The sequence below is a fragment of the Orcinus orca genome, chromosome 2 (assembly GCF_937001465.1).
Source record: "Orcinus orca chromosome 2, mOrcOrc1.1, whole genome shotgun sequence".
In the NCBI taxonomy this organism is placed as follows: domain Eukaryota; kingdom Metazoa; phylum Chordata; class Mammalia; order Artiodactyla; family Delphinidae; genus Orcinus; species Orcinus orca.
In genome coordinates this window covers 84,907,853-84,921,234 of record NC_064560.1, presented here as the reverse complement: position 1 = coordinate 84,921,234, position 13,382 = coordinate 84,907,853, and the positions used below count along the sequence as shown (strand labels likewise).

Sequence of the window (13,382 nt, the reverse complement as noted above, 5' to 3'; positions counted from 1 at the left end):
AGTTGCAGTGAGTGGGGGCTACTCTTCGTTGTGGTGCACGGGCTTCTCATTTCGGTGGCTTCTCTTGTTGCGGAGCACGGGCTCTAGGCACGCGGGCTTCAGTAGTTGTGGCACATGGGCTTCAGTAGTTGTAGCTCGCGGGCTCTAGAGCACAGGCTCAGTAGTTGTGGCGCACAGGCTTAGTTGCTCCGTGGCATGTGGGATCTTCCCGGACCAGGGATCGAACCCACATCCCCTGGATGGAGACGGATTCTTAACCACTGCACCACCAGGGAAGTCCCAGCACTTACTGAATTTTAATTCAGCCCTCCTTGACAATTTACTTTGACTAAGTTTGACTTTTTTTTTTTTTTTTTTTGTGGTACGTGGGCCTCTCACTGTTGTGGCCTCTCCCGTTGCAGAGCACAGGCTCTGGACGCGCAGGCTCAGCAGCCATGGCTCACGGGCCCAGCCACTCCCCGGCATGTGGGATCTTCCCGGACCTGGGCACGAACCCGTGTCCCCTGCATCGGCAGGCAGACTCTCAACCACTGCGCCACCAGGGAAGCCCAAGTTTGACATTTTTAATAACCTAAAATATATTTTTTTCCTGCCCATTTAGTAGAGAAAAAGCCAAAGCACAGGAAGGCTTAGCCTCTACTTCTGAGACTAGACTAAATGAATGTTAACCCCTCACAGAGCCACCTGAGAGTCAGAGCTTTTCAGGGACCTTGACAATGCAGGTTTCATTCTCCTCACTGGACAGATGAAGAAACTGATACCCAGAGACAGGAAATAACTAGCCCAAGCCTCCACAGCTGGTTGGAGGCAGAGCCTGGACTAGAGCTTGGGTCTCCTGACTCCTGGTGTTCTGGGTCTGCTGCCCTCATGTATGTCTGTGATGGTATGAGCATTTATACCCAGTCTTGGGAGTCCCATTTCAGAACTTGGCTGCCCTGTGGATAGCACAGGGTAACGGATTGGGGCAGGCCAGTGGGTGGTGCCAGCTTCTTCCTTTTTCCCTCCCAAGTTTCCTGTTTTTACAGCTGTGGATGGGGGCCCACCCCCGGGGAGATGCCAAGATCCTTGACAACAGCATCTTGCAGAAGACCCTAGGCCAGTGGATTGCTGAGAACCAGGACTGCTTGGGTTCGAAGGTCAAGGACACCTTTAATGGCAAGCTGCCCTTTCTCTTCAAAGTGCTCTCAGTCGAAACGGCCCTGTCTATCCAGGCACACCCTGACAAGGTACAGGATCAGGGTAGGGCACAGAGGTCAGGGTAGAGAAGAACTTATGTCAAGGCCCTCCCACAACATTTACTGCTGCTTTTACCCTGCCCATGCCAGGCTCCAGCCCCAAATTAAATCCAAGACTTCAACTCCCAATTTAGCTCTGCCAAGCCAATTGCTGGTGACACACGTGGCAGCTAAGTTTAAGTGGACAGCTGACCAGCCTGTGCCAGGGGAGCTTCTCCACACTTGTTCCTGGGCTCTCCTCAGCTAACCCAGGACTATTCATATCTGCCATTTTTTCACCTGGCTCTCTCAAAGACTTTACCTTCCAAGGCAGGGCAAGTACCCTAGTCATTGCCTCAGCTCCACTCCCATGTCTTCCTGCACAAGCCTGTGAGTCACAGCCTAAGCATGTGTGTGTCCAAACTCCTCATTTCTAGATGAGCAAAGTAAGACCCAGAGAAGAGAGGGATTTACCCAAAGTCACACAGCTTGTTAGTGTCAGAGCTTGGCTTGGTGTTTGGGTTTCCTGATTCGCAGTCCTCTTAAAGCCTGCCCCACCTCTCCCCCACAGTTGGTCCACATGCCTGCCTTGGGTTGGCTGAGCCCTGAGTTTCTGAATTATGCCTTGACTGGGCTCAGTGCCAGAGGTAGGAAGCTGACTGGGGAGTGTCGAGAGCAAGGTCTGGGTGAGACTGGTGTCTTCCTAGATGATGGCTGCACCTTAACCATTCTCCTCTTCCCTGGCCATCCCACAGGAGCTGGCAGAGAAGCTGCACCTCCAGGCTCCACAGCACTACCCCGATGCCAACCATAAGCCAGAGATGGCCATTGCCCTCACCCCCTTCCAGGGCTTATGTGGCTTCCGGCCAGTTGAGGAGATTGTGACCTTTCTGACAAGTAAGGTTGGGCAAAATGCTGAGAGCATGCATATTGGCCTAGGATGCATGGGCAGCCCAGGGCAGAGCTGGAACAGTGGCAGAGAACAGAGGCTGAATGTCACAGGAACTGAGGGGCTGGTTGGCCTCATGAATTCTTGACACTCCGAGGGCAGGCCCGTGAGACCAGGCTCAGGTGTGATTGCTGAGGGTTGGTGGTGAGCAGTCGCTTTTCACTGCAAAGCTTGCATAGCATTGCCTGGCTCCTTGGTTAGGGATGAGATGGGGAGGCCTCCTCCAGCTTCCCACTTTTGCCCGTTCCATCTTTACCATTCCTGATATGGGCCCCGGCCTGACCTTCCTGCAGAGGTGCCCGAGTTCCAGTTTCTAACTGGAGATGATGCAGCAACACAGCTGAAGCAGAGCCTGAGCCGTGACTCCCAGGCTGTGGCCTCTGCTCTGCAGAGCTGTTTCTCCCACCTGATGAAGAGCGAGAAGAAGGTAGTGGCGGAGCAGCTCAACCTGTTGGTGAAGCGGATCTCCCAGCAAGGTAGGTGTCTCAGGGCTGGGTGCAATGCTCCGTCCTGGGCCTCTGGCTGTGGGGATAGGGTTCTCAACCCCTTTGTTCAAGTACAGCACCAAAACGGGCCTGACTTAGATGGCCTGTTAGTGACTTAGCATTTCTTTCCCAGTCTTTGTGGAACAAGGCCCTAGGTTGAGTGCTGCTTCTAGCTGCTCTCCATGGAGTGTTTCATACTTTGGGGCTAGAGAGCAGGAAGGAGATGAAGGGATTCTCTCTCTCCTCCAAAGGCCTGAAGTCCAGAGCTCTCAACCAGTAGATCTTTCCTTAAATACCTGCTCTGTGCCCAACCTTGTGCTAACTAAGGAGAGTTCAGGAAATGACTGTGATGGGTATGGTTGTGTCACCTTTGGGTTGGAGAGTCAATACAAGCAGTGAAAAACAAGGCAGAATGGACTCTTCTGCTGGGAGCATATATGGCACATGTGCTGAGGCCCCAGCTCCTTTTCCAGGCAAGCCCAGAGCTCTTCTGGTTCTGTTTCTCCCCATTTCCCCTACTACCTTTGACCCACAGGGAACTATTTATTTTACCCAAGCATATCCTACGTTTTGTTTTGTTTTGTTTTGTTTTTTGCTGTCTTCTCTGCTTGCATGCCTCTCCCTTTAGGGCTTCTTGCACTCACAGTAGAGCTGATTACTTCTGCTCAGAGCTCCCATAGCACCCTGTTCGTACGTCAGGTATAGCCCTTAACACCTGTGTGTAGATATCATCACATGCACACCTGTTAAAACTGGAGTTTTCTCTAGGCCAGGGACCTGTCTCCTTGACCTTCGTGTGTCCCCACAGTGCTTAGCACAGAGTAGGCATTCAGCACGTGTCTGTATGAAGACTCGAAACAACCCTCCAATCCAGACCAACTGGTCTCTTCATTGTGGCACTGACACACTCTGCTTTTACTTAGAGACACCCTCCCCCTTCTCTCCACAGTCAAGGAAGCCCAGCTCACCACCCTCCCCTCCTCCCCCCAGTTCCCAAGAAGCCTTCTGCCACCACTCTTGATCAGGCTGAGCTCATCTCCCCTGCTCAGCCTCCAGGACACATTTTAGCCCTTGGTTGCATCCTGCCTCATGCTATCTGGGGTGACCAACCATGTCAGTTTGCCTGGGACTGAGTGATTTTCAGTGTTAAGGGAAGGGCCTGGGCTAACTGGGACATTTGGTCACCCCACATGGAACCCTTGGGTTATCTCCTAACTAGATTTTAAACTCCTAGAGCAGAGGTTATCAACCAGGGGACACTGACAGTCTGGAGACATTTTTGGTTGTCAAACCCAGGTTTGGGGTGCCAGTGGTATCTCGTGGGTGGAGGCCAGGGATGCTACTGAACATTCTGCAATGCACAGGACAGTCCCCACAACAAAGAATTACCTGTCCCCAAATGTCAATAATGCTGAGGTTGAGAAACACTGTCTAAAAGGACTACACTCTAGCCCTTTTAGTGCCTAGTAGAGTGGTGGGCATATGACTATCTATATAGATAGTCAAAATGGGGAAAACGGCCATCTATGTAGGCTGGAATATCAAGGAAGGCTTGCCCCCAAAGGGTGGGGGATGTGACGAGGAGAATATGCCCACCAGTTTCTGGATTCCTTGGGTAGGATCTTCTCCAGGACTCTCCTTGGCCAGGGTGGGGCTGTGAACACCACTGAGGGTTCCTAAGTGGCCTTGGGGTGCTCTGTGACCCTCAGTGGCTGCTGGAAACAACATGGAGGACATCTATGGGGAACTCTTGCTGCAGCTGCACCAGCAGTACCCAGGTGATATCGGATGCTTTGCCATCTACTTCCTGAACCTGCTTACCCTGAAGCCGGGGGAGGCCATGTTTCTGGAGGCCAACGTGCCCCATGCCTACCTGAAAGGAGGTGAGCCGCATTTCAGCAGTGAGCCCCACTGCCATCCGCCTCAGGCCTTGTTTCACCATCTGGACAAAACAGGAGGGGGTGGTCGAGGAGACCACTTTTAAAGTCCCATCCAGCTCTGACCTCCCAAGGTTCCTGGGGTCAGCAGGGAAGTGACCAATAGGGACGATGAATGCCAGCTTGAGTTGGACAACTGCTTGGATCCTCACACCACCCCTGTGAGGTCATGATGCTCTCATGTTAAGACCTGTCAATATGTGTGGGAACCACAGTTTGAATCCAGGCTATATTGGATCAAGGCCGTTGTTCTCTTCCCTGCCTTCACATGTCTGTCCTGTCTTTGCAGAGATTTTATGTTAAAAAACACATTGCCGGGCTTCCCTGGTGGCGCAATGGTTGAGAGTCCGCCTGCTGATGCAGGGGACACGGGTTTGTGCCCCGGTCCGGGAAGATCCCACATGCCGCGGAGCGGCTGAACCCGTGAGCCATGGCCGCTGAGCCTGCGCGTCCAGAGCCTGTGCTCCGCAACGGGAGAGGCACAACAGGGGGAGGCCCGCGTACCGCAAAAAAAACCAAAAAACCCAAAAAAACACATTGCCACAGAACGGTGTCACATTTTGACTGTTGGCCATTTATCTACTCGTGGACAGGATTCTGTGGTAGAAGGGGAAATTATAAAATCTCTAGAGGGTTGGGGCTCCTCCAGGGGATAAACACGACTCCCCTTGACAATGGTGGGTGACGTGTCACCTGTTTTGGTATCTGTTATCTCAGCCCATTCTCACAGAAGACGCAATTCACATATTTTTACCTAATTCTACAGAGAGCTCATGGCACTCAAGTTAGAAGGCCCTGCCCTGGAGAGCCAAATTCCAAGGCATCCTTCATTAGCTTACCACATGACAACTGTGTGTCCCCAGACTGCGTGGAGTGCATGGCATGTTCGGACAACACGGTGCGTGCTGGCCTGACACCCAAGTTCATCGATGTGCCAACTTTGTGTGAAATGCTCAGCTATATCCCCAGCCCCAGCCAGGACAGGCTTTTTCCTCCAGCACGGAGTCAGGAAGACCCCTACCTCTCTATCTATGATCCCCCTGTGCCAGACTTCACCGTTATGAAGATGGAGGTGAGTGAGGGCTGTGGTGGGTGTTTTTTTTTTTTTTTTTTTTGTGGTGGGTGTTTTTTGTGTGGCATGAAGAACACTGGCAAGGGCCACAATGTGGAGTATACCTGGGGCTGGGTTTCCTTTCTGCCAAGCTCGTGTGATGGGAGAATGGCCACAGGGCCTGTCTGTGGCTCTCTGTACCAGGGACCAGACAAGGGCCTCCGTGCTGACAAAAGCCCGAGCCGTGGGGGAGAAGGTGGCAGAGCTCTCCCTCTCACTGTCCTTGGAGTTGTCCTGGGACCCCTGTGAGCTAACAGCAGCTCAAACCCTGCTCCATCTTGCTGTTTCTTTCTGCCCAGGTGCCTGGCTCCATCACTGAATATAGGGTCTTGGCGCTGGACTCTGCAAGTATCCTCCTGATGGTGCAGGGGACAGTGACAGCCAGCACCCGCACAGCCCAGGCCACAATCTCCCTGAAGCGTGGCGGGGTGCTCTTCATTGGGGCCAATGAGAGTGTCTCACTGAAGCTCACGCTGCCTATGGACCTGCTGATGTTCCGTGCCTGCTGCCTGCTGTAGAGGCCACAGCCTTCCTGGCTCTTCTCTGCCAGTCACCCTACATCCTGGCCAGCCTCACCTCCTCAGGCCCAGCCCAAATCCCTTCCCTGTTCCGGGCTCTTTGGGTATACCCTGAAAGAGCTGGGGTAGAAGAGCTTGAAGTCAGTGACTCCTGAGCAGGCCTAGGCTGAACCGTCTTCTTCCTGGTAGGAGGGGCCCACGTGAGAACTGAGGGCTGATACTCCCCTTGTATTCTTGCCACCCTTGAGCCAGGCTCTCCTCGATGCACGAAGCTGCAGCTGTTCCAGCCTATAGCATTAGGCAGAGGGGTGAAATCTATGATTAGCTCAATATCAGTCACGGCAAGATAGGTAATTAATTTGAAAGAACAGGGTTCTGGCCCCGGGACTGCCCATTTCCTCAGTGCAGAGAAGGAGGGAAAAGGGTAGGCCTGTGGACTAATGTTGCTGTCAAAGCAATTAAAGATCACCTGTGTTGAGGCCTGTGGGCTAAAGAGTACTCAGCCTTTGCCATTCCAGTCCCTGAAGTGGGCTGAAAGAGCCCTCCCTGGATGTTGTCCAGTTTTTGCTTTATTCCTTCCTGTTTCAGACAGCTTCCTGAGGTAGGCAGGCTAAACTCCAGAGGCCTTATAAAGGAAGGTGTGGGAGAGATAGCCTGCTGTAGCTTCAGCTGCAGAGCTTGCAGGCAAACCTTGGGCCCTCCAGCCCTGCACACAGTGGAATATGGGTCTAAAGAAAGGCATTGTCAGTGCAGAGGTTCTTCTCTCCAGTGCTTTAGTTGGCTTTAGCGCAGGGATCATCAGGCTAAGGCCAGCAGGCTGGATCTGGCCACACCCTTTCATTTACATACTGTCCAGCTCCATTCAGGCTACAATGGCAAAGTTGAGTAGGTGCACCGAACTGTATGGCCTGCAAAGCCAAATGTACTGACTGGCCCTTCACAAAGGTTGTCAATCACTTCTCTAGAGCACATTAAGTCACTGTAGATACAGGGACTAAAGGACAGGACAATCTAATTAGTGTTGTGAAGAGAAATCAAGCTACTTTTTTCCTACAATGGCAGGAAGTACCTATGAGGGCATCTACTCTCCCTGTGCCTACCCTCTAGAGGTGGGACACACCCAGGAGATTGCACAGCTGTGTGTTTTGCCACTGAAGTTTCTGACTAGCAGTCTTAGATGCTATCACCCCAGACTAAGCAGAGACCCAGGCTAGTAGCTCCTTCCTGTAGGTAAGGGATTAATCTCACACAAAAGAATCTTTCTGGGCTGCTGCCCACACTAGACCTGTACAATGGAATTCCAGGAAACTACCTTCAAAAAAGTTCTAGCCAATCTGTTCAGCTTTTTTTGGCTTCCAGTAAATTTTCTTCAGCTGAAAAAAAAAACCCTGAAAAACAAAACAAAACCTGGGAAGAAAGGGTCTGCCAAAGGGAATTCATTCTAATGAGAAGTGACATGCAAAGGCCTATTCCATCCGTGGTCTCCAATGAGCAGGCCTGAAAACTACGCCTATTGGGAACAGGAGAAAGGAGAGGCAGTCCTCAGAAGAACGGTTGGGGCTATTAGGCTATTTCTTCATTTCAGAATTCAGAAGGGGCAATGACCGTGGTCTAGGCCTTTGTTAAAAATCCTATTGCAACACAGAGACTCAGGCTCAACTAGCATGATTGTATTTATTCTTACAAACTTACAGAGCTATAGAAGCCTAAGCCAAGAGTTCTGTAGAGTAAACACCATACAGTACCACTCCCATCTGTGAGGTAAGCCTGAATACCTCCCTGTCTCCTCAGAGCGCTGTCACCTGCAACACACCCAGCACTTTTAATTAAGGCAGTCTGGTTCTAGACACCTTGGTGCCTTTATTCGTGACATTCGTGGCTTCTAGCCCCAAGCAATCGACCATTTCTACCCTTCCTTGCTGTACAATGTTCCTGCAACTTTTTCTACGAAGGTAATGCCTTCCACACAGGGTCAACCAGCTCTGAAACATTCCGGGGGAGAGGTGTGGCCAAATACACCAGTGTGGCTTTACGACAGCAACCACTGGAGGGCCTGGTTCTTGGGGTCCTGCTGCCATCCTCACCCCCAGCAGCTGTCAAACACTCAGGCTACTCTGTCCTAACCAAATGAAGCAACAGACTGGGCAAGTTCCCAAGTTGGGGTCACACCTCAATCCTGACTACCCTACCCCTTAGGCTGGGAACCCTGTCCACTTCCATTCAGTCCCATTTGGTTGTAGGTAAGGCCAAAAAAAAAAAGAACCACTAAAAAATTAAATTCCAGAGAGAGGTCTGGTATAGCAAGAGATGCTATCTACTGGGGGTCACAGGAGATGATGCCGGCCTTTTGGTGTTTTCATACTGGGGACTGAAAGGCTGTATTGAACCCAGAGGTTTACTGTAAAGCCCAATCCTGAGTATCCACTGTGAGGCCCATGCTGTGGTCAGAGGAATCTGGATGCGACAGAATGGCTTTCCCTAGGGTGAAGGGAGGCCCTCTGCAACGGCAAGATTATTTCCTCGGCGGGGGGGGGGGGGGGGGGTGCGTGGGAGCTTTCCCAGGTCCCTCCTCCTCATCCTGTCTGTGAGCCTCTGTCTCTGTCAAAGCCCACATATCTGCACCAGTATACTTTTCACCCATTGCTGCTACTCAAGTGTAAAAAGTTAAATAGGGGAATTCCCTGGCGGTCCAGTGGTTAGGACTCCGCGCTTCCACTGCAGGGGCCTGGGTTTCATCCCTCCCTGGACGGGGAACCAACACTGCCACAAGCCGCAGTGTGGCGGGGGTGGGGGAAAATATAAAGTTAAACAAATGGGAAGGCACCTAACTACTCCTGCAGCTCCCTCTGCTGGTAAGCAAAAAGTGCAGGCTTCCGGGGCGAGCTCCAGAACCTTCACCCAACCTTAGCTCAAGGACTGGGTGAAGATACTAGCTAAGACCAAGGTGAAGAATGGCAACCAAGGAAAGACAAATTTTGTCTACACAGTAGAGCAGTTTTTCTCTAAGGATGGACGGACCAAGTTACTAAGCTCACCCAGACAGTTGGACCAGATGGGAATGCTGTGCTTCCAGGGATTCTGGAAGCCTTGATCAGGTTGTGCCATTAAGCAACCTGCTGTACAGTCAAACAGGAACAACTGGAAGAGGGCCTTCAAAGGGCCCTGCTTTATGTTCTCTTGAAGGTCAAATAGGTAACCCATCTTGGAGCTAGGAAGAGGAGGAGAGCATATGGAATTTCTTGAACTGGATTGGTCCCAAATAGTTAAATTCTTTTTCAGAGACTCCCAGCTGCAAGCCATAAAGTGCTGTTCTCTGCCTCCACACAACATATCCAGCACAACCTGGGCGCAGGAGCTCTCCTTTCCCCTCCATACGGCATGGTGACAAAGATGTCTGCAAGTTTTTCTCTTAGCCAACTTTGTCACTCACCATAAGAACCAGAATTCCTCTGTTCCTTCCCTTATTAAAGTGGTTTCTCCAACCATTCCAACAGCAGAGGAAAACTGCAGAATCCCACCTATCCCCTCTGGCCCAGATGGGGGCCTCTGGCCTGAGAAGCACCAGGTATGGGGTAACTGCGGTCACTGACTTTCCCAGAGGGTCAGTGTCTCCAGTGATTCGGGGGTTGACAGCAGTTCCCACTGCACTCTGTGACCAATGAAGGGCCAACAGGACTCTGCAGTCATGGTGAGCAGGGCCCATCTTAGGGGGTTATGTCTACTGGAGGGTACAGGAGGAAGCATCCCTAAGACAGCACCAGCAGCAGGAGCATGTGGAGGAAGTCATAGGCTTGGGGGGAATGAGGTCCAAGTCCTCATCATCTGGAATCTCATCCAGGTGGTACCCATCCTGGAGCAGCTGCCGGCTCACATCCTGGTTCACCTGCTAAGAGCAGGAGAGGAGAGAACTATAAGCCAGGCTACAAGGCAGAAATAACTGCTGCCCAAAAGGCAGACCCGCATTTCCTTACTATGCATGCTCCACCCTCAGGCCAAGCCCACACAACCCGGGATTACAGGAAGAAGTGCCTCACCCAGCAGGGAGGGACATCCAGGGGCCTGAGCCAGTACTATCCAGGCTGCATTGTCACTAGCTGCCAGGGCAGCTGCCCTCACTAAAGAATCCTGAGAAAGCTGATATAAATATCAGATTACAGATTATGTTTGAAAGTCAAGACCTGACCATTCCCACTGGGAACCCAGACTGGTCCCTATGAAGGCTGAAGAATATGGAACAATGATAACAGAATAATCGGGTAGAAGGGTAGAGGAATATGGGTTAGAGTTGAACGGGGTGGGGAATAGCTTATTCTGCACTGCCAGTTAGCCATGTCATCCTTTGATGCCAACAGAGCTCATTCCTTGCAAAGTGGCATCTGTCAGCCCGGCTTCACCAATTCCACTGAGCAGAAGGAAAATGAGACTGCAGAGTGTAGGACTTTCTCTGGTTCTTGGCTAATTTTTTTTTTCTTTTTTTTTTAACAATCTTAGGCAGCCAGAGGTTCAAGGAGGATACAGTTTTCAAACTGCCTGTATTCTCTGGCAGAAACTCAGGGGGCGGCCAAGGGTTTCCAGGAGAATAAGGAAGAAATACCAGTGGTATACAGTCAGGTCCCCAGCACTTCATCTCTGTCAAAGGCAGTAAGCCGCACGTGCCAGAACTTTACGTCCCCGTGTTTCTGTCTGGGCCAGTCACTCTGGAAACTGTCCAAAAGGCCAGCCCAGGAGTATCTATCTCTGTCTCAGTTCCCATAGATGGAACAACTGAAGGAACAGAAGTCGGCCTGGAAGAAAGCAAGCTTGGTGGAGGATGGCCAGGGGAGGGACAGAAATGCTAATCTCAGATAAAAGACAATCAAAAGAAGGGAGACTAGAATTACTGTGTGATGCTGGAGGCAGGACTAGGACCACTAAGTCCAGGCTGCAGGAGACACTTCCAATTAACAAGGAAGACTTCTCTACGAGCTACCTGAATTGTGTGTGCCGGTGGGGGAAGACAGGCAGCAAGGTTTCTTGAAGGTAGTACTCACTACTCACTACCCAATTACAAGAAGCATTCAAACAAGCAGAGGATGGTAAACACTTAGCTGGGATTTATCAAGAGGATTCCTTTTCTAAGTGGTGGCCTGGATTAGAAGACTAGTGAGGTCATTTCCATCCCTAAGGGTCTATGGTCTCCTGGACTTTCAACAGCACTCCTCAGACACCTAAACTTCTGCTGGAGGAAGAGGGCAGAGTAGAAGACTGGAGAACAGACTGGAAGTCTAGCACAGTGCCATGCATACAGCAGGAACCAGACAAGCATTTGGCAGCGGCAGTGACACTGCCTGCAGCCTGGCCCCACCACAGAAAGGTGCTCTGGACTTGCCTCTGCAGAGGAATACCCGGAGGAGTATCTGGATTCCAGCTCCCCATCACTAGGAGAAAAGGAAGACAGTCAGTTCGGGGAGATGCCCGTGGAGCACAGCTACAAATGGCAAGGTGCACAGCATGCAAAGGAGTCTGGAGGACTTGTGAAGCAAAGACCACACACCATAGAACTCAAACCCATAATCTGCCATGAGTATAAATGGCTCCTTCCATTGGCTCCAGCAGGGACAGGGTCACTGTCACTAACAGTGCAGACATAATAGGGCAGGATGATTCCCCCAGACAAGGCTGGTGCTTCAAATCCAAGAGCAGCAAGATCACCTATGAGTCCTCTAAGCAAGCCATCCTGGGAAGAGATAGTGCTCTGAAGCAGCAGCCCTGGAACATGCACAAAAGGTCTTGGAAGAGACAGGGAATAAGCGAAGCAAGTGATCTGAAATTTTATCCAAGTCACTCCCCAAGGGGTATTTTCAAGGAGGGCACTCACCTGTCAGAGTCGAGGGACACCAGGTTTTCATCTGGACTCTGACTAAGAGCAGTATAGCCCTTGTTAAACTTCACTGACCTGAGGGGAGATGGGGGGACAGACCAAGCATAGATGAAACGCCAGCATTTCACAAGGAAAGCCAGAGTCCTCGCCCTTATGGAAAAAAAAAAAAACTGCACTACTCCTGACTTGCCTTCTGTCTGGACAGCCACCACTGCCTGCCATGTATCTGGGCACAGCTCCTCAGAATGTGCACTTCCCCACACCACTCCCCCTGCTGCTCCTGAGCAAAAGCACACCTCTTTCATGAATCAGGAAAAGCCCCATCTCCCCACCTTATTTAACCAGAGAACAGAAAATCCAAAGTCCTTAGACAAATTCCTTCACCTGCTTTAGCTCTTCTTTGTAAAAGAGGCCCTGGATAAGGTCCCATCCAGCCCTCAGAGTTTACCGTCTGTTAAGAAGAAAATACAGCCCCGGCTGTTTCCACACTGCTCTCCATCCTCACTTCTGGGGATCCCAGCCACTATGCTCCCCCCTAATTTAGACAGTGAATGATCCTAGGCACTGACGAAAACTCTTATTCCAAACCTCCTTCCCTGACGTCATCACATCCTGGAAGGGAAAGACAAGGTCGTTCCTCTTCCCGTTTTAAAACAGTGAACCGGACAGGTTGGCCTTAGGGGCATCACTAGCTGGGCCTTAAGCGTGGGTACTCTGTCTCCCAGACTACACTAAGGCCTTCTCTGGAAACGCTTGCACAGAGGAGGTGGCGCCTGCTGAGACCTTTTCCCTGAAGAGTCGGGGCGGTTCGGCGCGGCCCCCAGCATGCCTTTTCTCCGCAGAACTGCCTTAGCCAGGTCCCGGTGCTTCTCTGGAAGTCAAAGGGACCGGGTCAGCGGGGTGTTCCCCACTCCGCCGTGCCTCCCAAACGCCAGGAGCCCGCTCTCCGAACAGACTTCCGGGTGCGGGAGCGGGCTGTAGGAGCCCCTCCGGGGTCGACCCAGCGGCGCTCCGGAGCCCGCCCGGGACGCGGCAGCCCGCCCAAGCAGAGACCCCTCATCGGGCCGCACTCACGCAGCTTGGCCTGACTGGAAGGCGCGCGCGCCACCATGTACGGCCCCCGCTTCTCCACAGCCGCCGGGGTCCGCTTCCCCAGCCAGGGGACTCCAATGCCGCTTCGCTCGGTGGGCGGCCCTGCAGCTCCGGTCCCGCTGGGCCGGGGTGCCGGGAGAGACGCCCTCGCCGCAGGTTCGCTGGGCTCCGCGGTCGCCATCGCCTGGCCACGCCCCGTCGAGTCGCGGAGCCCCG

The 13,382-nt window shown here is 52.2% G+C and overlaps 2 protein-coding genes across 12 annotated transcripts in view; one reads left to right on the top strand and one right to left on the bottom strand.

The window, feature by feature from the left end:
• The window catches only part of MPI (mannose phosphate isomerase), a 14,378-nt gene extending 5,902 nt beyond the window's left edge, over positions 1-8,476 (top strand). For 6 of the 10 annotated variants that reach the window (XM_049706815.1, XM_004276316.3, XM_033440091.2 and 3 more), the window contains 6 exons: positions 1,026-1,226; positions 1,970-2,111; positions 2,457-2,639; positions 4,358-4,531; positions 5,449-5,657; positions 5,996-8,476. In XM_049706815.1, the coding sequence (XP_049562772.1) occupies positions 1,032-1,226; positions 1,970-2,111; positions 2,457-2,639; positions 4,358-4,531; positions 5,449-5,657; positions 5,996-6,214 (1,122 nt within the window). In that variant the 5' untranslated portion in view covers positions 1,026-1,031 and the 3' untranslated portion in view covers positions 6,215-8,476. Of the gene's footprint in view, positions 1-1,009; positions 1,227-1,969; positions 2,112-2,456; positions 2,640-4,357; positions 4,532-5,351; positions 5,658-5,995 lie in introns of those variants that run through there. The other 4 variants (XM_033440088.2, XM_049706814.1, XM_033440087.2 and 1 more) reach the window with 3 other exon arrangements.
• FAM219B (family with sequence similarity 219 member B) lies at positions 7,870-13,382 on the bottom strand. 2 transcript variants are annotated; one of them, XM_033440092.2, is made up of 5 exons: positions 13,149-13,382; positions 12,858-12,945; positions 12,072-12,149; positions 11,583-11,631; positions 7,870-10,097 (listed from the first exon to the last, which is right to left on the bottom strand). In XM_033440092.2, the coding sequence occupies exons 1-5, from the start codon at positions 13,345-13,347 to the stop codon at positions 9,933-9,935; spliced, it is 579 nt and encodes a 192-aa protein (XP_033295983.1). In that variant the 5' UTR covers positions 13,348-13,382; the 3' UTR covers positions 7,870-9,932. The 2 variants fall into 2 exon arrangements, with proteins under 2 accessions (XP_033295983.1, XP_004276366.1); XM_004276318.4 differs by having other exon boundaries at positions 7,870-10,100; positions 13,149-13,380.

Excerpts from the sequence above, each read along its gene's own strand:
- FAM219B (XM_004276318.4), bottom strand. The coding sequence starts at position 13,347 with ATGGCGACCGCGGAGCCCAGCGAACCTGCGGCGAGGGCGTCTCTCCCG. Across the intron at positions 12,150-12,857 it reads CCCGACTCTTCAGGGAAAAG|GTCAGTGAAGTTTAACAAGG; the intron begins GTCTCAGCAGGC and ends ATCTCCCCTCAG. Across the intron at positions 10,101-11,582 it reads CCGGGTATTCCTCTGCAGAG|CAGGTGAACCAGGATGTGAG; the intron begins GCAAGTCCAGAG and ends TCCTGCTCTTAG.